This window comes from Xenopus tropicalis, chromosome 3 (assembly GCF_000004195.4).
Source record: "Xenopus tropicalis strain Nigerian chromosome 3, UCB_Xtro_10.0, whole genome shotgun sequence".
Taxonomy (NCBI): Eukaryota; Metazoa; Chordata; class Amphibia; order Anura; family Pipidae; genus Xenopus; species Xenopus tropicalis.
Window position 1 is genome coordinate 106,879,088 of NC_030679.2, and position 21,051 is coordinate 106,900,138.

Below are 21,051 nucleotides of genomic sequence, written 5' to 3' on the forward strand. Positions count from 1 at the left end.
TAAAATGTACGGGGGTCTTGGTCTGGAAGCGTGGCAATATGGGAATTTTGTTTACAGAGCTCAGAGTTTTTTTTTTTTTCCTATGAGGCTTCTAATCATCTGAACAGGCAAAATATTGGGAGACTTAAGGGCACTATTGAGAGAATTGAAGGTATGCCTGTAGCTTGAGATTAACTCTTTATTAGCCTTTCCTTCTCCTTGTTTAGTAAATTTATGGCAGGATGATGCTTATGGAAAGACCCCCTTATCCGGAAAAACCCCAGGTCCCAAGCATTCTAGATAACAGGTCCCATACCTGTATATGAATTATGTTCCTGATGTTGCGGAGGTTATTCCAAAAACATACACTGCCAGAAGTGGAATTTGCCAACATTGAAATGTGGTACAAACAGGTGTACAACATGTTTGTTAGCAAATGTGTTTCTTTTTATAATTTCACAATATTGTTTTGCACAATGCATTGAAAAACCTGTTTTGCATTTGTGTTGTAGGTGGCTTCAGTAGCAAAGAGGTTATGCAACACACATGTAAATCACATATACCTCCATATAATTCAGGACTTTTAGGGTAATGATATACCAGAAGTTTAGTCACCCGCAACAAATCTCTGCAATCGCACGCAACCAATCTCCTCCAAATACCTTCCCACTGGGGATAACCCAAAGTTACCTTGTGAGGCAACATCAGAAAGCGACTAATCTTAGCCTTAGCCATTCACTTACTATATTATTTGGATAGACCCAATTTCAGTTAATTACATGTCCCTGCCATTTAAGTCTACCATCTTTCCTTTTGCTGGGCCAAAAACTACAAAAGAAATAGCTACTTACTTCTCTGAGACTTTTGTGCTGCACTGTTTCCTGCGTCAACCCCGGCCTGCAACTCCTCTTTCTGTAGGGGTTCATTCAATCCACTCTGTCAAAGATATGTGTCAAAGATGTTAGTTTACTAGCCAAAATGAAAGCTTAACATGTTTATGACACAAAATACTTACTGATGCATAGGTATGGGGAGAATGTTTTAATGGATAGAAATATACACACTGCCAGTGTAAGTATATCTTTATTTATATAACACTACTTATGTATGCAGCTCTGTACAGTACAACAATAAATACAAAAACATGATTATTACAGTAATAGATACATACAAAGTGTGTTAATAAATACAAGATACGGCTGCAATAAGTTAAGAATCAAAGAGACAAGAGGATAGAGGTCCCTGCCACAAAGAACTTACAATCTAAATGGGGTCAGCTTAAAGACTCAAATGTAAGGGGCAGCAAGGCAGGTTTAAGGTGGAAAACAGCAGTAGCAGTAGGGGAGGCAACCAAGCAATTGCTCTGAGAGGAAGGAAGAGTTATCCAGGAACATATAAATACACAAGACACAAGATATAGTGCAGAGGAATGAAGGGCTTTGAAGAGGCAGCAGCATTAAAGACAAAATGTAGCGGGGAGAGATGGGATTTAGGGAGGCCAGTTACACCAACATCCCAGTTTAAGTGAAAAAAATAAATAAAAATAAAAAAACACTATTTGTGGAAGCAAACCAAACCAACACAGACAACATGAAATATATGGATAAAAAGCCTGTTAGTGGAGGGCTGAAATGTCAAAAATACCTTGTGCTAATATGTGTTCAGTACTTACAGTGCGCAGGAGCAGCCACTGTGGGCAATCATAACATAAATGATTTATTTATTTTTATTTTGCACAAGGCTGGATAAGTTACTCAACAATGTTGTGGTTGGCTGTGAAAAATGTGTTAAACAAGAATGGCACATTTAGTCATATAAAAACGCACACCCAAATTCCTGCTCTCAACACAGTCTTCCATATTGTGTGTGTCTATTTATAACTGTGAACATACAAGAGCAACATATGTGTGTGTGTCTGTGTGTATGTGAGAAGCGCCACACCCAGCGGCAGGCTGTGGGAATAATGGACACGCTCGGTATGACACAGAGGGTGCAAGGATTGAATGGCTGCAGACCGACACATCCACTGTAAATAGAAGAGCTCATTATGTTTTGCATGTCTTACAAATGTGACGTGTCAGTGTCTGCATTGAGGGACTTAAGCATCAAAAGAGTTTGGAAAAACATACCATGTGCTCATGAGACTCAATTTAAAAGATGTTTATTCTGCCTGCATACACCTGGCACAAAATGCCTTAGGTAAAAATGGGCTTTATGGCTTTAGAAGAAACGCTGAACAATGCAGCGCAGTCTGTCTACAAACACGACACAGGAAATTACAATCATGCTTGCTCTGTTTTTAAACACGTAACTGTACTCCTAATTGATCATTATGTTGTTATGTCATTCATTCAGATCTGTATGCGATGCCAGAAAAAAACATATTTCACTAAAAGCCAGCTTAATAAAATAGCACAGCCTTGTTCCCTAAAGACACTGCACTATTCTTATTTTTTATAGTGTCCTAAATATATTATTTAAAAAGTCACATTATTTTAGGATAGCAAATATCTAAGAAATCTAAAGACAAATTAAAAGATTTTTTTTCATAAGTATTTATTTTCTGGACTATAAATTTTTTTAAGAATCAAATTCTCCAGTATTTAAAGGATAATGAAACTTCTTTAGCCTTTTCTCCCAACATGTTGGGCAAATGTAGCTTTCAAATTTGGCCAAGTCAGACACACAGAGCCCAGGCACCCTGGTGGTAACTGCCAACTTGGAGCATGCAACTGAAACCAAATACAGGCAGGCTTCCATTGTACATGCTCCTGCTTTGCAATCACTACCAGCAAGCATGATCTCATGGCAGCTGCAAAACATATTGCAATGCATTTGCCGAACAGGTAAGGGGGTAGAGTTTGGTTGATGTGCCTTGAGAGGGGTCAATGATTCTGCAGTTTAAAAAGGGTAAGATAGGGTTTCATTCCCTCCAGTCTCAGGGACTGAGAGCAGTGCATTGACTAGGCCAATGCAGGACATTCATCATTTTGTTAATCAAGTCAAAATAACATTAACTTCTGTTGAGGTTTTAGTTGTCCCTTAAAGGAGAAGGAAAGAGTTCATCACTGGTGAATGGCAATTTTTAGGTAAAAAAAACTGCCTTGGTTCGATTCTATTGGGCACCACGCTGCCACTTTGTCTCTTGTTCCTTGCAGCTGCCCAAGGAGGTGAACATGGGTAGTGCCTAAAATATTGCCAACTCCCAGTAAATTCAGTTGGTGTGTAACAATACTTATCAAGGTGACTAGTGTGCATATTTTGTAAAAGCCCATATCAGTGGAATACAAATATTATTAATTAGACCCTAGACAAATACAATGTTGATAAGCAAAGGGGAGTTTTAATTTCCGACATAGCGTTTAGTGCGTGCCCTCTTTCAGTGGTCACAATGAATACTCCCTCTACTGATATGTAAAGCAATGCACAAATAAGCTATACCCTTACACTGCTCTATGCATTAAAGCAATATAAAAGGGTAATTTTATTTATTTATTTTATTATTTTAAAAAAGGGATTTTTTTACCCCAGCCAAAAACTGAATGGATGATTGCTTTTTAAAGTGGAGAGAAGAAGCTCAAAGTTCTATAGCACCCAATTCAAAATAGCCCTTTATTTCCATTAGTGTTGAAATTCTGAATTTGCACTTCATCAACTCACCTCTTGCTTTTGTTGCTTCTCAGCCTGCAGGGTCTTCAGGTACCACTCAGCATTTTCTTGTTGTAACATCCGCAAAGCAAGGGAAGGTGAACTCAAAGCCTCAAAGAGAATTTGCGGGTCTCCCGTTTCTAATGCCTGGTCAACATATTCTATGCCAGTTTGCACTAAACATAAGAAGGGACAAGACATTTTTATATCGTACTTACAAGTATTGTTAGTCTCCCTTTTGTTACCTTATGAAGCCAGTGTCTTCAGACATGTAAAGGGAAGCCCATGGAAGTTTTTGACTTAAGTACACCTGAAAATTGTGGTGCATAATAATAGCAAATATTCATAGTGCAATAGTAACTTTAATGTCTTGTCCCAAGGGAGGGCACTGCACAGATATAATGGATTATTTGCATGCCATAGGAATTAAGAAAGGAAGTCAAGCAGTTCAGGAACCTCTTAACTAAGTGGCATAAGAGCTGGCCATGGTCACTGGCACAGAAGCTCTAGGTCATAACAGTAATAAAAACAGCCTGGATGTTAATTGCCTTTTAATGAAAGCACCTCCACAGAGCCAAGGAAATATATCTTACAATTGGTCAGAAACATCATCCTACACTACAGATACTAAACCTGCCTCATTTATTTCCAATGTAGAGACTTTGAAGATAATAATGCAAAAGGCATTTAAGGGGTATTTAACCTTCAAATTAGTATGATGTAGATGAAGACAGTCATATTCTGAGACAATTATTGTTTTTGGTTTTTGTGTTTTTTTTTATATTACTCCACTTTGTGTTCAGCAGCTCTTCAATTTGGAATTTCAGCAGCTAGTTGATAGGGCCTATTGAACAAAGATTTTAAAATGCCTTAGAACTGCATATGGCCTAATCCTAGAGTAGAGACAAAAGGGCTTATGAACGTCCGCAAGTGAAGTTGCTGTCCCCCAATTTCCCCACAGTAAGTTGCACGTAAAATCACTTTCATTAAAAATGCTTGCATCAAAATGCACTCCTTTGCACTTCTTTATTGTTGCGCTCTGCACCGGTAAGGCCTTCCTGCCTTCTGTTCCAAATCATTCACTGTGGCACCTATTGAAGCAGTGGAACGCTGAAGCTACCCCCACCTCCCAACCAGGCGGTAGCTCCAGGGTTCCCTTCACACCCAGCATCAATAGACGCAGCATCCTTGCACCTAAAGAATAAGGTGCAGACATCCCTCGCACACAAACACCAGAAATTATGCCAAAAGGACTCCCACACAATTGTGTCCGATTTGTAATGAGCAAGAGTATTGCCCCTATGCGACCACAATAACACTGGAAATCTGGAAAAAAATTACTGCATTGTGGGGAAAAACACATGGTGAAAGTGGAGTTGCGGACATACATGAGCCCTAAGATATCTTTCTGTTGGGGACTGTTAAAGGAAAGATGTAGAAAATTGCTGCATGCTCAAGGTCTTATATTAATCAGAAGGTACAAGGTAGAAAAAGGAAAATGTTTGCCTCTGCTGCTAACAAACACGGCATAAATTCAACCAAGTTACAGTGAGCAAACCAGTAAATAAAATAGATCAAAAGATATTCCCACGTCCTACTGTTTTGTTAGTAATTTATTATCTGTGCAAGAGCAGTAAATAAAAGACACTGAAGTTGTAGGGATGCATGGGATACACTATTAATATGACACCCAGATTAATGCATTCCCTTAAAGGAGAAGGAAAGGTACAGTGATTGTAATAGTTAACTTATAGGGCTGGTGTTCCTGTTAGGAGAAAACCTCACCAGCCCAAGGTAGCTGCGAGACACCAAACCTCTTCCTTCTTATGTCTTCATGCCAAACTTTAACAAGAAAGTCATTATTTTTACAGTACTGCACATGCGCCGGCCCCGGGATTTGGAAGAACGAAGACAGACGGAAGAGGATCGCTGGGTGGTGCCTAACATTTTGGCACCCCCAGTGATTTTACCTTTCCTTCTCCTTTAATTCTTTCAGTGATAGTATATTACACTTTAAAGAAGTATATACATAAAAAAAACGTGGCAAACTGACTTTCGGCAATCTTCTCTGAAGTGAAGAAACCAAATAAAATGCTAAACTTACAATTAACTTTGTTGACGTTGCCTTGAACCTCTGCCTGTGTCAGTAGCTCCTCATACACATCACGTTCTCCTCCTGCATTATCTGTTATTAGCTACATCAACAAATACATAAAATTAGCATAAATCCCTGATAAATAGCACACTTTTTTTTATGCATATTCATTTTCAATATAAAATGTACAGGAAGGCGGCCATTAATGGCTCAGCATATTCCAACATTAAAGTAAGAGATGGATTTAGTTACCAATGCCATAAATGAGAAAATCGCCTCTATATGAAGGTTGTTTTTTAGGAGTGAAATTTGTTCCTTACCCGCTTTCTAGCATTCTCTGTTTTATGCTGCTTTGCCTGGTAAAGTGTGTTCTGATACACCGTAGCCGAAGGCTTGTTTAGATTTACAAGCATTGCATTAGGATTCTGTAGAGCAGTGAAAGTTTCTTCCGGAACACCCCGATCGATGGCTTCATTGATGGCAATTACAGCGGCATGTACTGCAAAACAATTTGCTGTTTATATGAGGAGGAATATTTTCCCACTTCAGCTGATATTGGCATAAAACACACCATAATGGTTGAGCCGAAGTAATACGTTGAAAATCCTAGATTTTTTTTCACATTAAAGAAAAAGGTAATTCATGGGCATGTTTTAGTGAAATAATGTGCATCCCTTTTTGAATAGTATCACTAAAACGCACTTCCAAGTGCAGGTATAGGATCTACTATCTGGAATGCTTAGTACTTGAAGTTTTCTGGATAAGGAATCTTTGTGTAATTTGTATCACATACCTTAGTTCTGCTAAAAGTCATTGGAATATTAAATAAACCCAATTGTTTTGTAACCAATATGGATTTATGCTGTTTAGTCACTATCATGTGCAAGGTACTGTTGTATTTTTACAGAGAAAACAGAAAGACATTTTTAAAATATTTGAATTATTTGCTTTAATAGGAAATGGCCTTTACTAATTCAGAGATTTCTGGATAATGGGTTTCCCTGTTTTATCTGTTTCTATTTATTTATGGAGCAACAATTTACTGCATGACAGACTCCTGTACAGGAATTGAAATACTGACATCTGAAATGCAGTTGGAGTTTCTTTATTCTCTCCGTCTGCAACATTTATTTCCACATCACTTTCTTAAAGGGGCAGTATACCACCTTGATCAATATAAGTTCAATGAACAGGACTTGTGATCAACATACTTGAAGCTACTCCATGTTTGGTCCTTGCGAGGTAGACAGTTTACCAGAGCATAGATAATACCCTTACATAATCAGGATAATACGTAATTGCACTCGAGGGCTAAACAAAATAAATTCTAAACAAAACCGCACTTAATTTTTCTTGATCTCACAAGAACGTTACAGGTCTGGCATTTTTTTGTTTCATCCCCTGCATACACTGTACTTTTCAAGGCAGGACCCCTCCTATTAAAAAAAGCCTATACTTAGCTATGACAGCAGCTCGGCTGCTGAGCAGCTACCACAAAAAAGGCTTTTTTTTTTTTTTTTTTTTTTTTTTTTAAATTAAGATTGAGTAGTGCTGTCTTGAAATAGACACTGCATACATGAGGGCTTAATCCCATAACAACTTAAACTAAAACACAAAACTAAATCTATAAGAAGGAAGAGCCAAAATAATTCAGTCGTACATTATCTGCAATTTGGAAAGCACATAATAACTACAACATGCCTTAAATGAACAACACGATTGCTCAAGTATAAACTTTCTATTTGCTAGATTGCCCTTTCCTAGGCTGCAAATCGCTTTTATCTTAGATTTTTCCACTTGCCTAATGTTCCAGAGAGCCATTTGTGTATACTGCAAGAGTAGTCTCTTCTAGGAAATTGATTCTATTTTAGATGAAAGCAAGTGGAGTGTAAACAAAATGCTGCTTAAATAAATGATCCCTTATAATTACTTAACATAAGTTCTACTCAATGCACAGTGATCAGACTCTTTCAAGCAAATCTATGCAATCACAAACGGTTCTAATTAACGTTACTGGCACCCATCAATTCATGAACAAAAAGCTGCTGCCTGCATTACATCTCAACCTTTTACAAAATATTAGGTAATTCTTCTACCAAAAAATCTGCAAACCAATCACTTATTGCTCTATTATCAATCAAATTATTTAAACAGTTAGCTATATTTAGCAGTTTAAGTAGACTATTTTAGATTAGTTGAAATGTGTACTAACAAACAGTTGTTCAAAGTGGACATTTGTGTGTAGCCAGTATTAGAATATATTTTCACCGCAGGAATCTCGCTCAGGTTATGAATGGGTTTCCAGTCTAACCAGTCTACTACCTCCCAACATTAAGAAAGAAAATGGCAAAAAATATAACTCACATGCTGCTTCATCAACAGATAATTCACTTGCCAAAATTCCTCCAATTTTTCCAAATGCTGGCATCTGAATTCCATACTTTTCCAGCTCACTCTTCATAAAGTTAATTTCTTCGGCTATGATAGAATTAAAATAAAATTCAGAAAGAAGGAAATAACAATTCAAGATAAGACAATTGAAACAAAAGCAGTTAAATGTTCAGTTCCATAAAAAACGTAAATACAAAGTTTGCATATGATTGTCTGGGATGTAGTGTTGATGTACCTCATTCTGCAGTGGCATAACTATCGGTGGGCAGATGGTGTGTGCGCACCAGTGCCTGCCCCCCAGTAGGGTTCAATGGGGAAGCCCAAGTGATGGTGCTGCAATGAGAATGCTGCTGTGGTGGCAGAATAAGTGGTAACAGTGATGATAGAGCAGATGTATAAAAACTATCTAAGGTGTAAAATATGCCTATATTAAATATATTCCCAGACACAACAACTCTTTATATTCTTGAAAAAAAATATTTTTTCACAGATATATTTCAGCTGGCAGAGATACGCCAAAGTAGACATTCCTGAATTCTACTTACTACAATGTAAGCCACCTGGAGGCATCTGAACTTGTGGTTCTCATTCAGAAAATGTTCCACTGAACATTTTTGGGCCAAGAATAAGAAAGTACTGTTGCAAACAGGGTGCTCACTTTGCAGTAAGTGGGCATCAGCAGGGCTGGCTTTGGGTGCTTTGTTGACAGCAAAAATATACCCAGGGTGTCATTAATCTAGTGAGTGACAATGATCTCTCTATATATTATAAACTCCTGTTCTCTCTATCAAAATACTAAGGGGCAGATTTACTAAAACTCCATAATTTTCTTTTTCTAAAAAAAATCTGAATCAAGTTTAAAATTGAAAAAAAAATTAAAAAAAAATCGATGGTTAGTAAATGAGCCCCTAAGACTAATAGGCTGGGAGAGAATGGGTGATTTTATCCCTTTATCTACAGAGAATCTGACAGAAAAGCAAAAAATTAAGCTCCAGTCTCAACATTTCAAATCAGTATGAAATTAATTACCAATCTAGTTTGTAGTTTTGGCCAATGCAATCACAAATGTTTTAAAGTCTTGGCACAAACTGACTTGCAATGATAAAAGAAAAGGAATCTTAACATTAAGCCAAAATGTTAAAAGACATTTTTTGGCAATGTCAGCAGTATGATTGATACTGTAACAGAAAATATTACAGACAGAAAAACAAGACCTTAAAGGAGACATATTGGATAAATGGGAAAACCCTAATTTTGTAGGCAATTATGAATAATATCCGGTGCTGGTTTCCCTTTGGGCTAAACATTAACCCTATCTGTAACAATGGCCCCTTTATTGGAGCTCCCTATAGATCCTATCGCTACTCTGTCCGAGTTTGAAATGGAGAGTGGGCGTGTCCTAACGGTCCCTGCCAGAAGCACAGTAGGAGGGGGAAAGCCAATCACAGCCCTGCACTCACACAAGCAAAGACCGGCTTCAGTTTCCTATCAGGTCAGCCTAGCTGCTGATTGGTTCCTATCCTACAGTGCAGTGTATGGAGGGCCGCCGGCTCCCCAGCTCATCCAGAGAATTGAGCCAGCAGGAAGTGGAACACATGGGCGGGGCTAGTGGGGTTTTTGTGGAAGTTCTCAATAAATCAGTCAGAAACACAACATTTTTAAGCACATTCCTTCTATATCTAGGGGAGTATAATTCACTGGTACATTCATAATTTTTATAGGATATGTCTCCTTTAATTGTCGAGAAACATGAGCATATTACAATTCTAAATAGCACAAAAAGCACTGGCACTTTGAGCTGCAAACGGGACTAGCCCTTTAAAAAATCTTTATTGCAGAGATGCATCTCTGCAATAAAGATTTTTTAAAGGGCTAGTCCCGTTTGCAGCTCCGAGTGCCAGTGCTTTTTGTGCTATTTGGAATTTTGGGAGGGTGCCGATCCCTCCAGCAGTGTGCACTGAGCGTTAAATTGTTCTGGAGAGCCAAGGGTGTGTGAGGAAGGTCTTCTGTTCATATTACAATTCTAACCTGCATGCAAAATACTCTGAACTGTACACATACAAACGGCTTTTGAAAACAACGACTGTAAACAGAAACAAAACAAAGGCTATCCACGTGATTTTTGTGTGTACAGTTAAACAGAAAAAAATCATTCATTCTGACCTGTAAATTCTACCTTCCCATACAAGTCCTGAATCTGTGGTGCAAGGCCAAGTTTAAACAGGTACAGACTAGAAAAAAAGGCAATAGCAAGCAATTATTATTCATAATAAATCATCAACATCCCTACAATTTGCAGTTCTTTACAGAGGTAATTATATTGGTTATAACAATTTTACGTCAAGAAAGCGAGTTTGTTTTCAAGCAATCAAAAATAAACGATAAGTGCATAAAGAAATGTAGGATGCAATAATCATTATACAATATATGTAGAAAGTCTAATTATACATTATTATAAAACTATAGAAACCCTGTATATTCTTTTATATAAAGGGATAATTAAGACTCAAAACTAGTTCTAATATTAATATAACTCTCCTTTAACTACAGGTCAGAGGTACAGATTATGATAAAATATGGTAAATATTTGGCTACATTCTCCTTCTCTCTCCAACTATGAAGACCTCAAAGAGGTGCTCACTGGGCATGCTCACTGCCTTTGTTCCAATCAAAATCAATCACGCATATACAGTAGGCACATCTTTGAGGTCATCGTAGTTGGAGAGAGAAGGAGGGCTAAGAAAGGATAAGGGATCAGAGCTTCACCTCTTTAAAAGGTTTACTTAATCTTTAAGTGGCTAACTTTGATTATAATGCATAAAAGCAATATAGTGTGCAAAACATGTATTTATTTATTTGTGCTGTAATGAATTCAAGGTGTCTGTCACTCTTTTCTTATTTCACAAAGCAGTTAAACACAATATGCCATGCTTTGAAAAAAATGTGTTACTGGAAGAAAATATACAAACATCTCCATGATGACCCATGATGTAGTATGAATAAACAGCACTTGTGCGATAATGTTGCTTTGTCCAGTATTGCGTCTGGACACACAAGGGAGCCATAATGGACAGCTGTGGTCTATAAGGCTGTGATTTGTTTGTGTTTCTGGGATATGGATATTGTAATACTGTATTTTAGTACAAACAAAGGATAAGCTAAATAAAGAGGAGAAGTGGACACCTGGCAAGTTCACAAAAACCAGTGAATTACTCAAAAAAAAAATACTCCCAGCAGCATGATACGTATAAAAATTAATTCTACAAAGCAACACAGCCATCCTGCCTAGAGAAAACACTTGTAAGGATTTTACTACTAAAGAAGAATGCAGGGAATTTAAAAAAAGAAAGCAGAAAGGATTCTTTAGACAATGCACTTACCTCAAGGCATGAATGCAATATATACACCGAGGCATATTCTTCCTGTCATATATGTCTGTCGTCTCTGGATAGAAAATCTACAGAATTACACATGACAATGTTACATTTAGTTGTTTTTAAGGCAAGAAAGAAAACTGATTTGTAGTTGTATAGGCAAAGTTTGTGATGTACAATCTCTGTAAAGCACTATGTAAAATGTCACAGAGGTGTAACGTTTCCAAACCCGACAGGGCTTACACCAGCCATCCCCAGTGGTTGCCCTGGAAATAGGTGGGTCACCCAGGTAGATATAACCCAAGAGATATATTAATCACTGCTGCTTTCTGGGTCCCCTACATCATGGTGTTACCCTACATAGGGTACTGGCCCTTTCTTATATGGGTATTAGAGTTTTATCAGGAGTGGCCAAAGCCACAACAATGGAAACCACAGTGGGTGCAAACAGGTAAAGATTTTACAGGTATGGGACCAATTATCCAGAATGCTTGAGACCTGGGGTTTTCCTGAAAAAGGGGCCTTTTCTATTGTGTTTGTTAAGCAAAATAAACTTCACTTAAGGTGGCCATACACGTGGCGATCCGACGATGTTTCGTACGACCATCGGTCGCACGAAACATCGTAAGATCCGCCACACACCATTCAGGGCTGAATCGGCAGGTAAGGAGGTAGAAACAATAGGATTTCTACCTCCTTCTGCCGATTCAGCTCTGAAGGGAGAATTTTGGTCAGGCGCCTTCTATGGCGCCCGATCAAAATTTTCAAACTTGTCCGATCGGCGAGTCGTCCGATATCGGCAGCTTCCTGCGATATCGGTCGACTCGCCGACATGCCATACACGCACCGATTATCGTACGAAACGAGGTTTCGTACGATAATATCGGTGCGTGTATGGCCACCTTTACACTATATAAATAATATAAATCTTGTTTCCTTCAGTCTGGGAATTACACAATCACAGTAAATAGGCAGGGGCCATGTTGTGGGCACTGTTATTAAGGCAAGCTTTGTATCACCCCAAAATCTTGTGTATGTGCTAGAATGGGGGACCTAATGCCCATGTCCATGCACTGGCTACACAATTAGATGGTTAGGAGAGAGGGCAAAGTGAGAGCTGAATTGAAAGTTAAAGTATTTGTCTGCCCCGCCTCTATGCCTCAGGCATAGAGGCGGGGGAGGCAATATATGACTGACAGCTGGAATTTTTAAATGCCTTTATAATGGGTTTGTGTTAATATAAAAATGACTTTGGGTTTCTTGTTTAATTTGAAAAGGATTTTTATTATACAGCTTTTTATGTCTGGGTGACAGGTCCACTTTAAACATTAAATAGGATTGTTTTGCCTCAATAAGGATTAATTATATTTTAGTGAGGATTAAGAACAAGATACTGTTGTATTATTACAGAAAAGAGGGAATTTTAAAAATCTAAATTATTTGCTTAAAATGTAGTCTATGCAAGATGCCCTTCCCGTAATTCAGAGCTTTCTCGATAATAGGTTTCTAGACCATACCTGTACACAGAAATATAAAACTATTATTAATAAATTCAACAGCAGAATTTTTATACTAAAAGGTATAGAAAATTGCATTTTGTATGTCTCTTGCTGAAGTGAAAAGTAAATTAAAATGTGCAGTGTTATTAATGCAGCTTATTTCTCATCAATTAACAGACTTTTGATGCAAATTTAGGTTTTGCACAAGTGTAATTTCTTTAGTACAAGTAAGACTTTATCTGTGTATGACAATTCATATTTAAAGTAAAAGGAAACATGAAATCACACGTGGGGCCAAAAGTTGCCCCAGCCTGGGGTTCTTCTCGGCAAGTACCATAGAGCTATCCTCTTCATCTTTCTTTGCTACCCCAGGGCCAACACAGTGAAAAGGCTGGCTTTCTTGTTAAAGTTTGTTTTATTGCATTACTGTGTAAGCGCACCCATGTGAAGAAAGAAGAAACAGAAAGAGGATCACTACATGGTGCTCACTGAGAAGATCCCCGGGCTGGGGCAGTTTTCTGATACCTACAGCACTGTCCCAGGGGAACAGGTGAGCAAATGCAATCACTGTGGGGCACCTAACTTTAAGTTCCCCCAGTGATTTCAACCTTTCCTTCTTTAAGTAAATCTGCCTCTACATGTTATTAGCAATTCTTTGACACGCCTGTTACCTTTGGGAGCCCTATCTCTGACATTGCATTTAGCCACTGGATAACGTTGTCTGTGTGTCTGAAATGAAGGCCAGTTGCCTGCAATATACAAAAGTCAAATACAGAATTAATAAAGTAGAACATAACTGTGTCCAAGTGGAAAACATCTGCTTAAAAATGGGCAATGTAGATTTACCCACAAGGTATACTACAGGTGCAGACACACCTTTTTCTTGAGGTAAATTGTTAAAGAAAACAGTTTGTTACATGTAATACTACTTGCATGTCTTTACATCTAATGGATACAAAAAAAAGAATCTATTCTGATGACTAATTACATTGTATCGGGTCTGTTCACGATCATATATCTTCTTCAGTGACACGACTTTTGGGCTGAAAAAGTTTCCAAGTTTAGCAAGATAGACTCCATTCCTCAGACCTTCCTCTAGCTCAGTGGTGGGTGGTAATTCTTCCCCCAAGCATGCCTCCATCCATCTGCAAGGGACAGAACATTAAGTTGAAGGACTTTCCACAATAGCAGTGATTAGCACTGAGCAAATGCCCATAGACTCCAATGGCTGCAAAACATTTTTTTTTTAAATTGCAAGCAGTTACGTAGTAGCAGCGAAAAAATGTCCATTTACATATTTACAATATGTTTTACAATTTTTTGCCAATTTGTGAATTTTTCTGCAAATTGAAAGGGGACAGATTTGCTCACCAAATGAGCAATTTACAATATCAGACCCACATATATAGATTAATTTCACAATTCAAATATAACATATTTAGAAGTTTGTCATTTTATACCTTGCTGAGGGTAATTTTTTAAATTGTAATTCTTAGACACACAAATGCCCAGCCAGCGGTACCGTTAATAATTACACTTTTGATGGCTTATAGGAACTACAATACACTTGTACAGAATTTGTACCTTTTTGATACACCAGTGTTCCTAATATTACACTTTCTGGAAATAAACGGTACTTTTAGCCAGTCCATGAAGTCAAATAATAAAATATGCACCACAGCAATATATCTCCCTGGGCCCTGAGTATTTTTTACTCATTGTTTATAATTAAAAAAAAACAACAGTGAATGTTGGCCATACTTTTAAATATTGAATGTTGATATTTCTGCAGTGCTTTACCAACAGCATGCCTGTGTGTAGCGAATGAGAGCTTACTCTGGCAGGCCAGAGTCAGACAAACAGTCTGACACACTGACCACTTAGTGGGAAAGCTCTCACCACTTCTATCTCTAACAGGCAAGTAGTACCCCCACTGTTCACTAAACAGTGTAACATAGACCAACGCAAACAAAACAAACAGAACTGCCTTCAGCTTTAAAAAACCAGTACCAGACATTTGCCTCACAAAACTGCACATGTGTAAAATGTAGCAACTCCCTGCAAGAACACATAAAACATGTTGTTGGAAACATTGCTCTGGGAGCAGCAGGCCTAATTTCGTAACATTTCTCAGCTATTAAAAAGATCCACCATTGGCTAGACAGGTTCATGATATCTGTATCCGGTCATATTCACACTTGACCAGGCTGTCTGCATTCATATTCCAGTTTGCTGATCAACACATCCAATACACAGGTAGGCATTGACCATTCTTGTAGGCCTTTGGCGATTCAATCATTCAGCACCACAATATCTGACTAAGGGGCCGATTCATTAAAACACGAGTTCGAATCCTGAATGGGAAAAATTCAGATTGGATACGATAATTTCTGAAGATCGCAAATATCACTAAAATGCTTACGAAAAAAATCGTATTAGTTACGATAATATCATATTGGCGAATGAACACTCCGAGCGTTCGTGTCTTAATAAATCTCCCCCTAAGTGGGACCAGCACAGGCCACACATAACCAAAGTAAAGGCAAAATATTATTATACTTGTTTGGAGATATACTGTAAACTGTACAATCATATAACAACCTTTTTAGTTTGTGGGCATGCAAATTTTACTGTGTACACAATGTATTGCGTGGGCTGGTTGGTTAACAAACTAGAGGGATTACTGCTTGATACACATTGTTTTTGTTTTGTTTAAAAAAAAAAAAAAAAAAAAAAAGCAAAAAGTAAAATAGTTTCTTCACAAGCCATCTTGCACAAGGATGTTTCCTGTCCAGCAATCCTGGACGGGGGAGTGTGGAAATGAAGAACACACACACTCACACAATTTTTCCAGTTGTTGCTTTAGAAACCAAGCCAGTTCTGCAGATTGAGCTCATGCTAGAAGCAGATTCTTGGTCTGAGGGGGTCTAAGAGAGGTGAATGCCATTTGAGAAATAATAGAAGCTCTGCCAAACCATTGAGGTTGGAAAAGCTGTATAAAGCTAGCATGGGTATAACAGCTCTCCAGAAGAGATTGTGAAAAGCTGTCAGGAAAGGAAACTCCCATGTAATGCTGAGGGGAACTAAACTTTAAGATTGAGCCATTCTCCATGCTTATGAGGTTATACGTTTGTAGAGCATCATGAATGATATGTGAGTTCTGTTTGAATTAAAATCAGCAGAAGGCAGAAGGGAACTATGATGGCAAATAAAACATACTGTGCCTTTAGGCTGATGGCCCATGGAGAGATTACTGCTAGTCTCTGCTACTGCGGGCGATGAATCTTGCCTTTCCACCAGCAACAGAATGAATCGCTGATGGAAAGGTATAGGTGTCGCTTTGTTTCCTGAAGTTGCGCAAATGTTCCTCCTGCAGGCAACCTTACACAATTTATATGCCTTTCCACTGGCGAATTATATTATATTACAGGCTCTTAGGCAAATTCACATTTTTCAAAAATGTGGTGTAAAAATCAGCAGTATTTTTAAATGTATTTAATATAATAATAATAATAAATTATTCATGTCCAGAATGAGATGCCTGGAAATTACACTTTTTTCTTTTTGTCCAACCCAGGCTCACTTTAACCAGTGGCACTGCCCATACTCACCGATACAGTCAACATACTGACTGGGTTCTGAAGATAAAAGGGACTTTAGCTTTAATGCCAAACTAATAAACAACTAAAGTCCCGTGCACACATACTTCATTTTTTAAGTGGCCTTTAAGTTAACTTTCAATATGTTATAGATGTCCTAGCAATTTCGTACCCATTATTCATTCTTTATTTTCTATAGTTTAATTATTTGCAGTCCTCTTGTGCCTCATTCCAGCTTTCAAATGAGGGTCACTGACCCCAGCAGCTAATAAACTATTGCTCTTCTTGGCCTTTTTTATTCACTTTCTCTTGTCACATTCAAACCATTGCCTAGTTGCTAGAAAAGCATAGCATAGCTAGACAGTTTCAATAACCACCTGCAAAGCAATACATTTACTAACTTTTCCTTAAAAACTCTAATGATGGCTGAAGCAAGGATTCTCAAGTACTGCCCACTAGTTACAAAATGTATCTGCCATAAATAGAGTGTTATACAAAGTGTACATGAGTGTAATACAAAGTGTACAGAGAAAGATTGTACAGATCAAAGCCATATTTATATATAGGCAACCTAGGGGCGGGTTTAGGCCGAGTGCCTAGGGTGTCACCAGACCTAAATACAGTCCTGGTGCAGATACCATAAAACTCTTTTACCTTTTCTTGATTAAGGTCATAGCTAGAGTTTCATGGGCCCCTAGCACAATATTTGGTTTCCTAATCCCATACCTATATCCCGCTTACTGCAGAATAGCACCTGCTATACAAAAAAAAAAATAGAGCCTGTACTGGTCATTCAAGCACAATATGCCTTCAGCGCTTTGATGAATAACTCAAGACACAGCAAAATATAGCACTGTCCCTGACAAACAACTATTTAGCAGACATTTAGGTTTCATAAATATTTTGCTGCCAAAAATACATACAATTAGGCTGCAAATACAGAACTACTTTATGCTTGGTTACACAAGAGCTGCATGTTAGAATACAGTAAACAGATCACTGTATATTTTCATGTGGCATTTACAACTTATCATGCACCTGCCAATCAGTCTTACAGGTCAAGCATATCTTAACCAACCCACATACTATGAATGTCATACAAATACAGGGAAATTGCAGTCTCTCTGACTTCTGCTTAAAGAAGAACTCCAGCCAAATAATAATACAAAAAAAAGGTTTTGCATAAAAAAAGAAAATAAAAAGCCCAGATGGGTGCTGCCTTCAATAGCAGTTGCCTTTACAAATAACTTTAAAATCATTGAAAATGTTAATGGAGAAGGAAAGGCTAAAATCACTTGGGGGTGCCAAAATGTTAGGCACCCCCAGTGACTTTAATCGCTTAGCTTTTACCCTGGGCTGGTGCCCCTGTTAGGAGAGAACCGCACCAGCCTGGGGTACCTGCGAGCAAGCGTTTCCTCTTCCACCTTAATCCCTGGGCCGGGGATGCGCAGTAGATGAAAAAGCCGATTTTTTTTTTAAGTTCAGCTTTTCACTCTACTGCGCATGCGCAAGTGCGCCAAGACAGAAGAAGGAACAGGAGACAGTCACTGCAGGTGCCCCGGGCTGGTGCGGTTTTCTCCTAACAGGGGCAACAGCGCAGGGTAAAAGGTAAGCGATTTAAGTCACTGGGGGGTGCCTAACATTTTGGCACCCCCAAGTGACTTAGCATTTCCTTCTCCTTTAAGGTATATTGGAAAATTGTTTGCAAACACATTCCTATCATGATTATTAAAATAACGGGCTACGGTCTGAGCTTACAGTGGAAAGCTATGCTGCATTGTAACAGAAATGCATGTGCATTCCTTGCTCCTAAAAGCCAGGAATCAAGGGATTGAATTGGACTGAATTGTAAATGAATGGGGAAGGGAGAACAACCTGAGAGGGTTTCACATGAAGTCGTAACAAGACAAACCAGTTTTAAGCAACTGATTTACCCAACCTCAAATTCAACTGTAAATGAACCAGACTCCTCAATCTGCCAGCTGCAAAAACAGCATCGCTGAGATCTGCTCTAAACCAACCTTACCTGAAATGTACCTTCCTTCTCTTATGACACAACCTCTGCAAACCTCTTCTATTTGCTTGAAGGACATTAAAATTCAGCATGCTCTTTGGAGTACTTTTAATATTGACTTAATTTTCTATTTTCAAGTGTTTAACTACTGTATATGATCAGTTTTATAATGTTAACTGTGGTTTGTGGCTCAGCAGATCAATCTGAAGGCTGCTACAGCAGCAGTCCAAGGGTTAAATAAATATGCCCGCTGAGAAATGTTTCCTCTTATTTTGTTTTAGTTGCACGCACAAAAAATATCTTTTGAGGACACTTTTTGAAATTGGTGTGGAAGTTCAGATAATATCAAGCTTTTTTTACAAAAACTGAATATGCTCATGTCAAAATGGGTGTATATATTCTCTTTAATTATATTCTCCATATAATACTATGTTAACAACTCTACACCCTAGAGTGCTCATTAAAACCAAAACCCTAATATATTTGTAATTACCCTCAGAAAGTATACATAATTTAGATATTCATTGATCAAACTATTCTCTCAACTCACTGCCAATTTTTTTTAGAAAGCAATATATTGCATAGGGCCACATTTGTTGAGCATTTCTCAGTTTCCCAAAGAAGATACAAAATAAAACACCCCCGATCATAGATTGCTGGGAATAACAGTCATGAAGGGGGGGGAAGCTTCCTGAAATGCTTTTGAGACAACAACTGAACATGTAAGCGGAAGTACTTGGAGATGAGGAAAGTGAAGAAGGTCAGTGGTAGGAAACTGGGGTCATAACTCCTTTCCCAAGGGATCACTACAGGAAAAGAGAAAGAGCTATCAAAAGATCAACCCTATCCTGACCTACATTACTCAATCAAGTTTTAACCATCCCAGAGAAGATTATAACTGTCAATATACCATACCTTGTGTCTTATTTTTTTTTCCTTTGAATGGAAAAAAAATATAATTCTGAGCAACTTTACACTATATATTTATCAAACTCAGGTTTTATAGCAAGGATTTTTTATGTCATTTTGGTTTCATTATATTACACTGTAATCAAGCACTGGACACACATGTTTAGTGTTTATTGCTTCCAACTCCAGTTGCAGACACACAGAGTAAACAGATTAAGTGGGTTTTTCATTGGAGCTGGCAAAAAATTATATTGTGTATATTGCTTTAGGAATTCAACCCTGATGTTACTGAACTACAGCTCCCAGCACACCTTAATCTTGATAACATGTGACATTATTCTAGGATTTTAAGTCTATCAACACTAAAGTGTGGTTGAGTAGTGCAGTAATGTTTAGTGCTACTTGTCACAGCTACTAAACACTAGAAAATACCCTGCCAACACTAAGAAATGCCTCTGCTAATACACACGTAGAGACAATTATCAGTAAATGATCAGCATTGTCTATTTTAGTAGCCATGACAAGCAGCTGCTACTAGTAGCTCCGTGTGTCTTCACACATTCATGGAAAATTGAAGATGGTTTTACTGGTTTTGCTTACTTGTATGTCTAGTTTGGCCTGCTGTACTGTACAATAAAACCAGTGGGAGCAAGGCCAGTTGCATCATCAAATGGTTAAGTTCCGTTTGTAAATAGACTATAAAGCAATAGAATTTTTTTATTGCAAGCTTCAGAAAATGTACTAAAAGTGAACTAACTTTATAGTCATGTTGTGATATGCTGCAGCAACAGATATGTGCATAAAAGAAACATAATCACACGTCTTGGTCCCAAACAAAAGTAAAGTTTTTGTATATTATAAAAGATGCCTTACCAAATCTGGGCATTATTATTACTATTGTTATGATAATTATTATTATACAATGCGGACATATTTCACAGATACAGTTTCATCGATTATGTTTATAAAGTTTCTTATTTTCATGCACCACTGCAGTGACCAAGATCAGAGGTTTTTGGACTTTTTCAGTTCAAGCCTCCATTAAAGACCCAACATTAGGTTAGGGCCCCTCATAGGCCATAAAAAGGTTGTAGACAAATCAACACTATTATATCAACCATAGTTTCAAAATATCTAGAGCATATGCCAAAGGAAAAAAACTCACTTCCTGTTCATGCATGTGCAGTGGAGTACCCAAGGAAATTTTCTTCCAACAGGAGCACACATGAGGAAAAACTTAGTGACCCATTCAGTTTTGGCATCACTGATCAAAACAGACTGTACATGTCCACTATCTTGGCCCCGTTGATTGGCTCAGTGCATCAATGCTCCCTGAGATGATGATTTGGAGCAGCAGATACACAGAGAATGGAAAAAATAAATTCAGGCAAGCACTACTGTTGTACTCTGGGATCCCATCGGCACCATAAAGCAATTCAGTATAATTAAATTAACTGGCATGGCAAAGTCTTAGTTACAAACACTAGTGCTGTAGGACAGGGTCACTCAGGGCACTGAAGATAATGTCCCTCACCCAATAATG

The 21,051-nt window shown here is 38.0% G+C and overlaps 1 protein-coding gene across 1 annotated transcript in view; it reads right to left on the reverse strand.

Moving 5' to 3' along the window:
- iqgap1 (IQ motif containing GTPase activating protein 1) overlaps positions 1-21,051 on the reverse strand; it is a 76,639-nt gene that overhangs the window by 36,509 nt on the left and 19,079 nt on the right. Inside the window, exons 3-11 of the mRNA XM_002932266.5 lie at positions 13,975-14,131; positions 13,658-13,735; positions 11,494-11,570; positions 10,277-10,344; positions 8,087-8,200; positions 6,043-6,221; positions 5,732-5,822; positions 3,640-3,803; positions 831-915 (exon numbers count right to left, since the gene is read on the reverse strand). Coding sequence (XP_002932312.3) covers positions 831-915; positions 3,640-3,803; positions 5,732-5,822; positions 6,043-6,221; positions 8,087-8,200; positions 10,277-10,344; positions 11,494-11,570; positions 13,658-13,735; positions 13,975-14,131 — 1,013 coding nt within the window. The remainder of the gene's footprint in view (positions 1-830; positions 916-3,639; positions 3,804-5,731; positions 5,823-6,042; positions 6,222-8,086; positions 8,201-10,276; positions 10,345-11,493; positions 11,571-13,657; positions 13,736-13,974; positions 14,132-21,051) is intronic.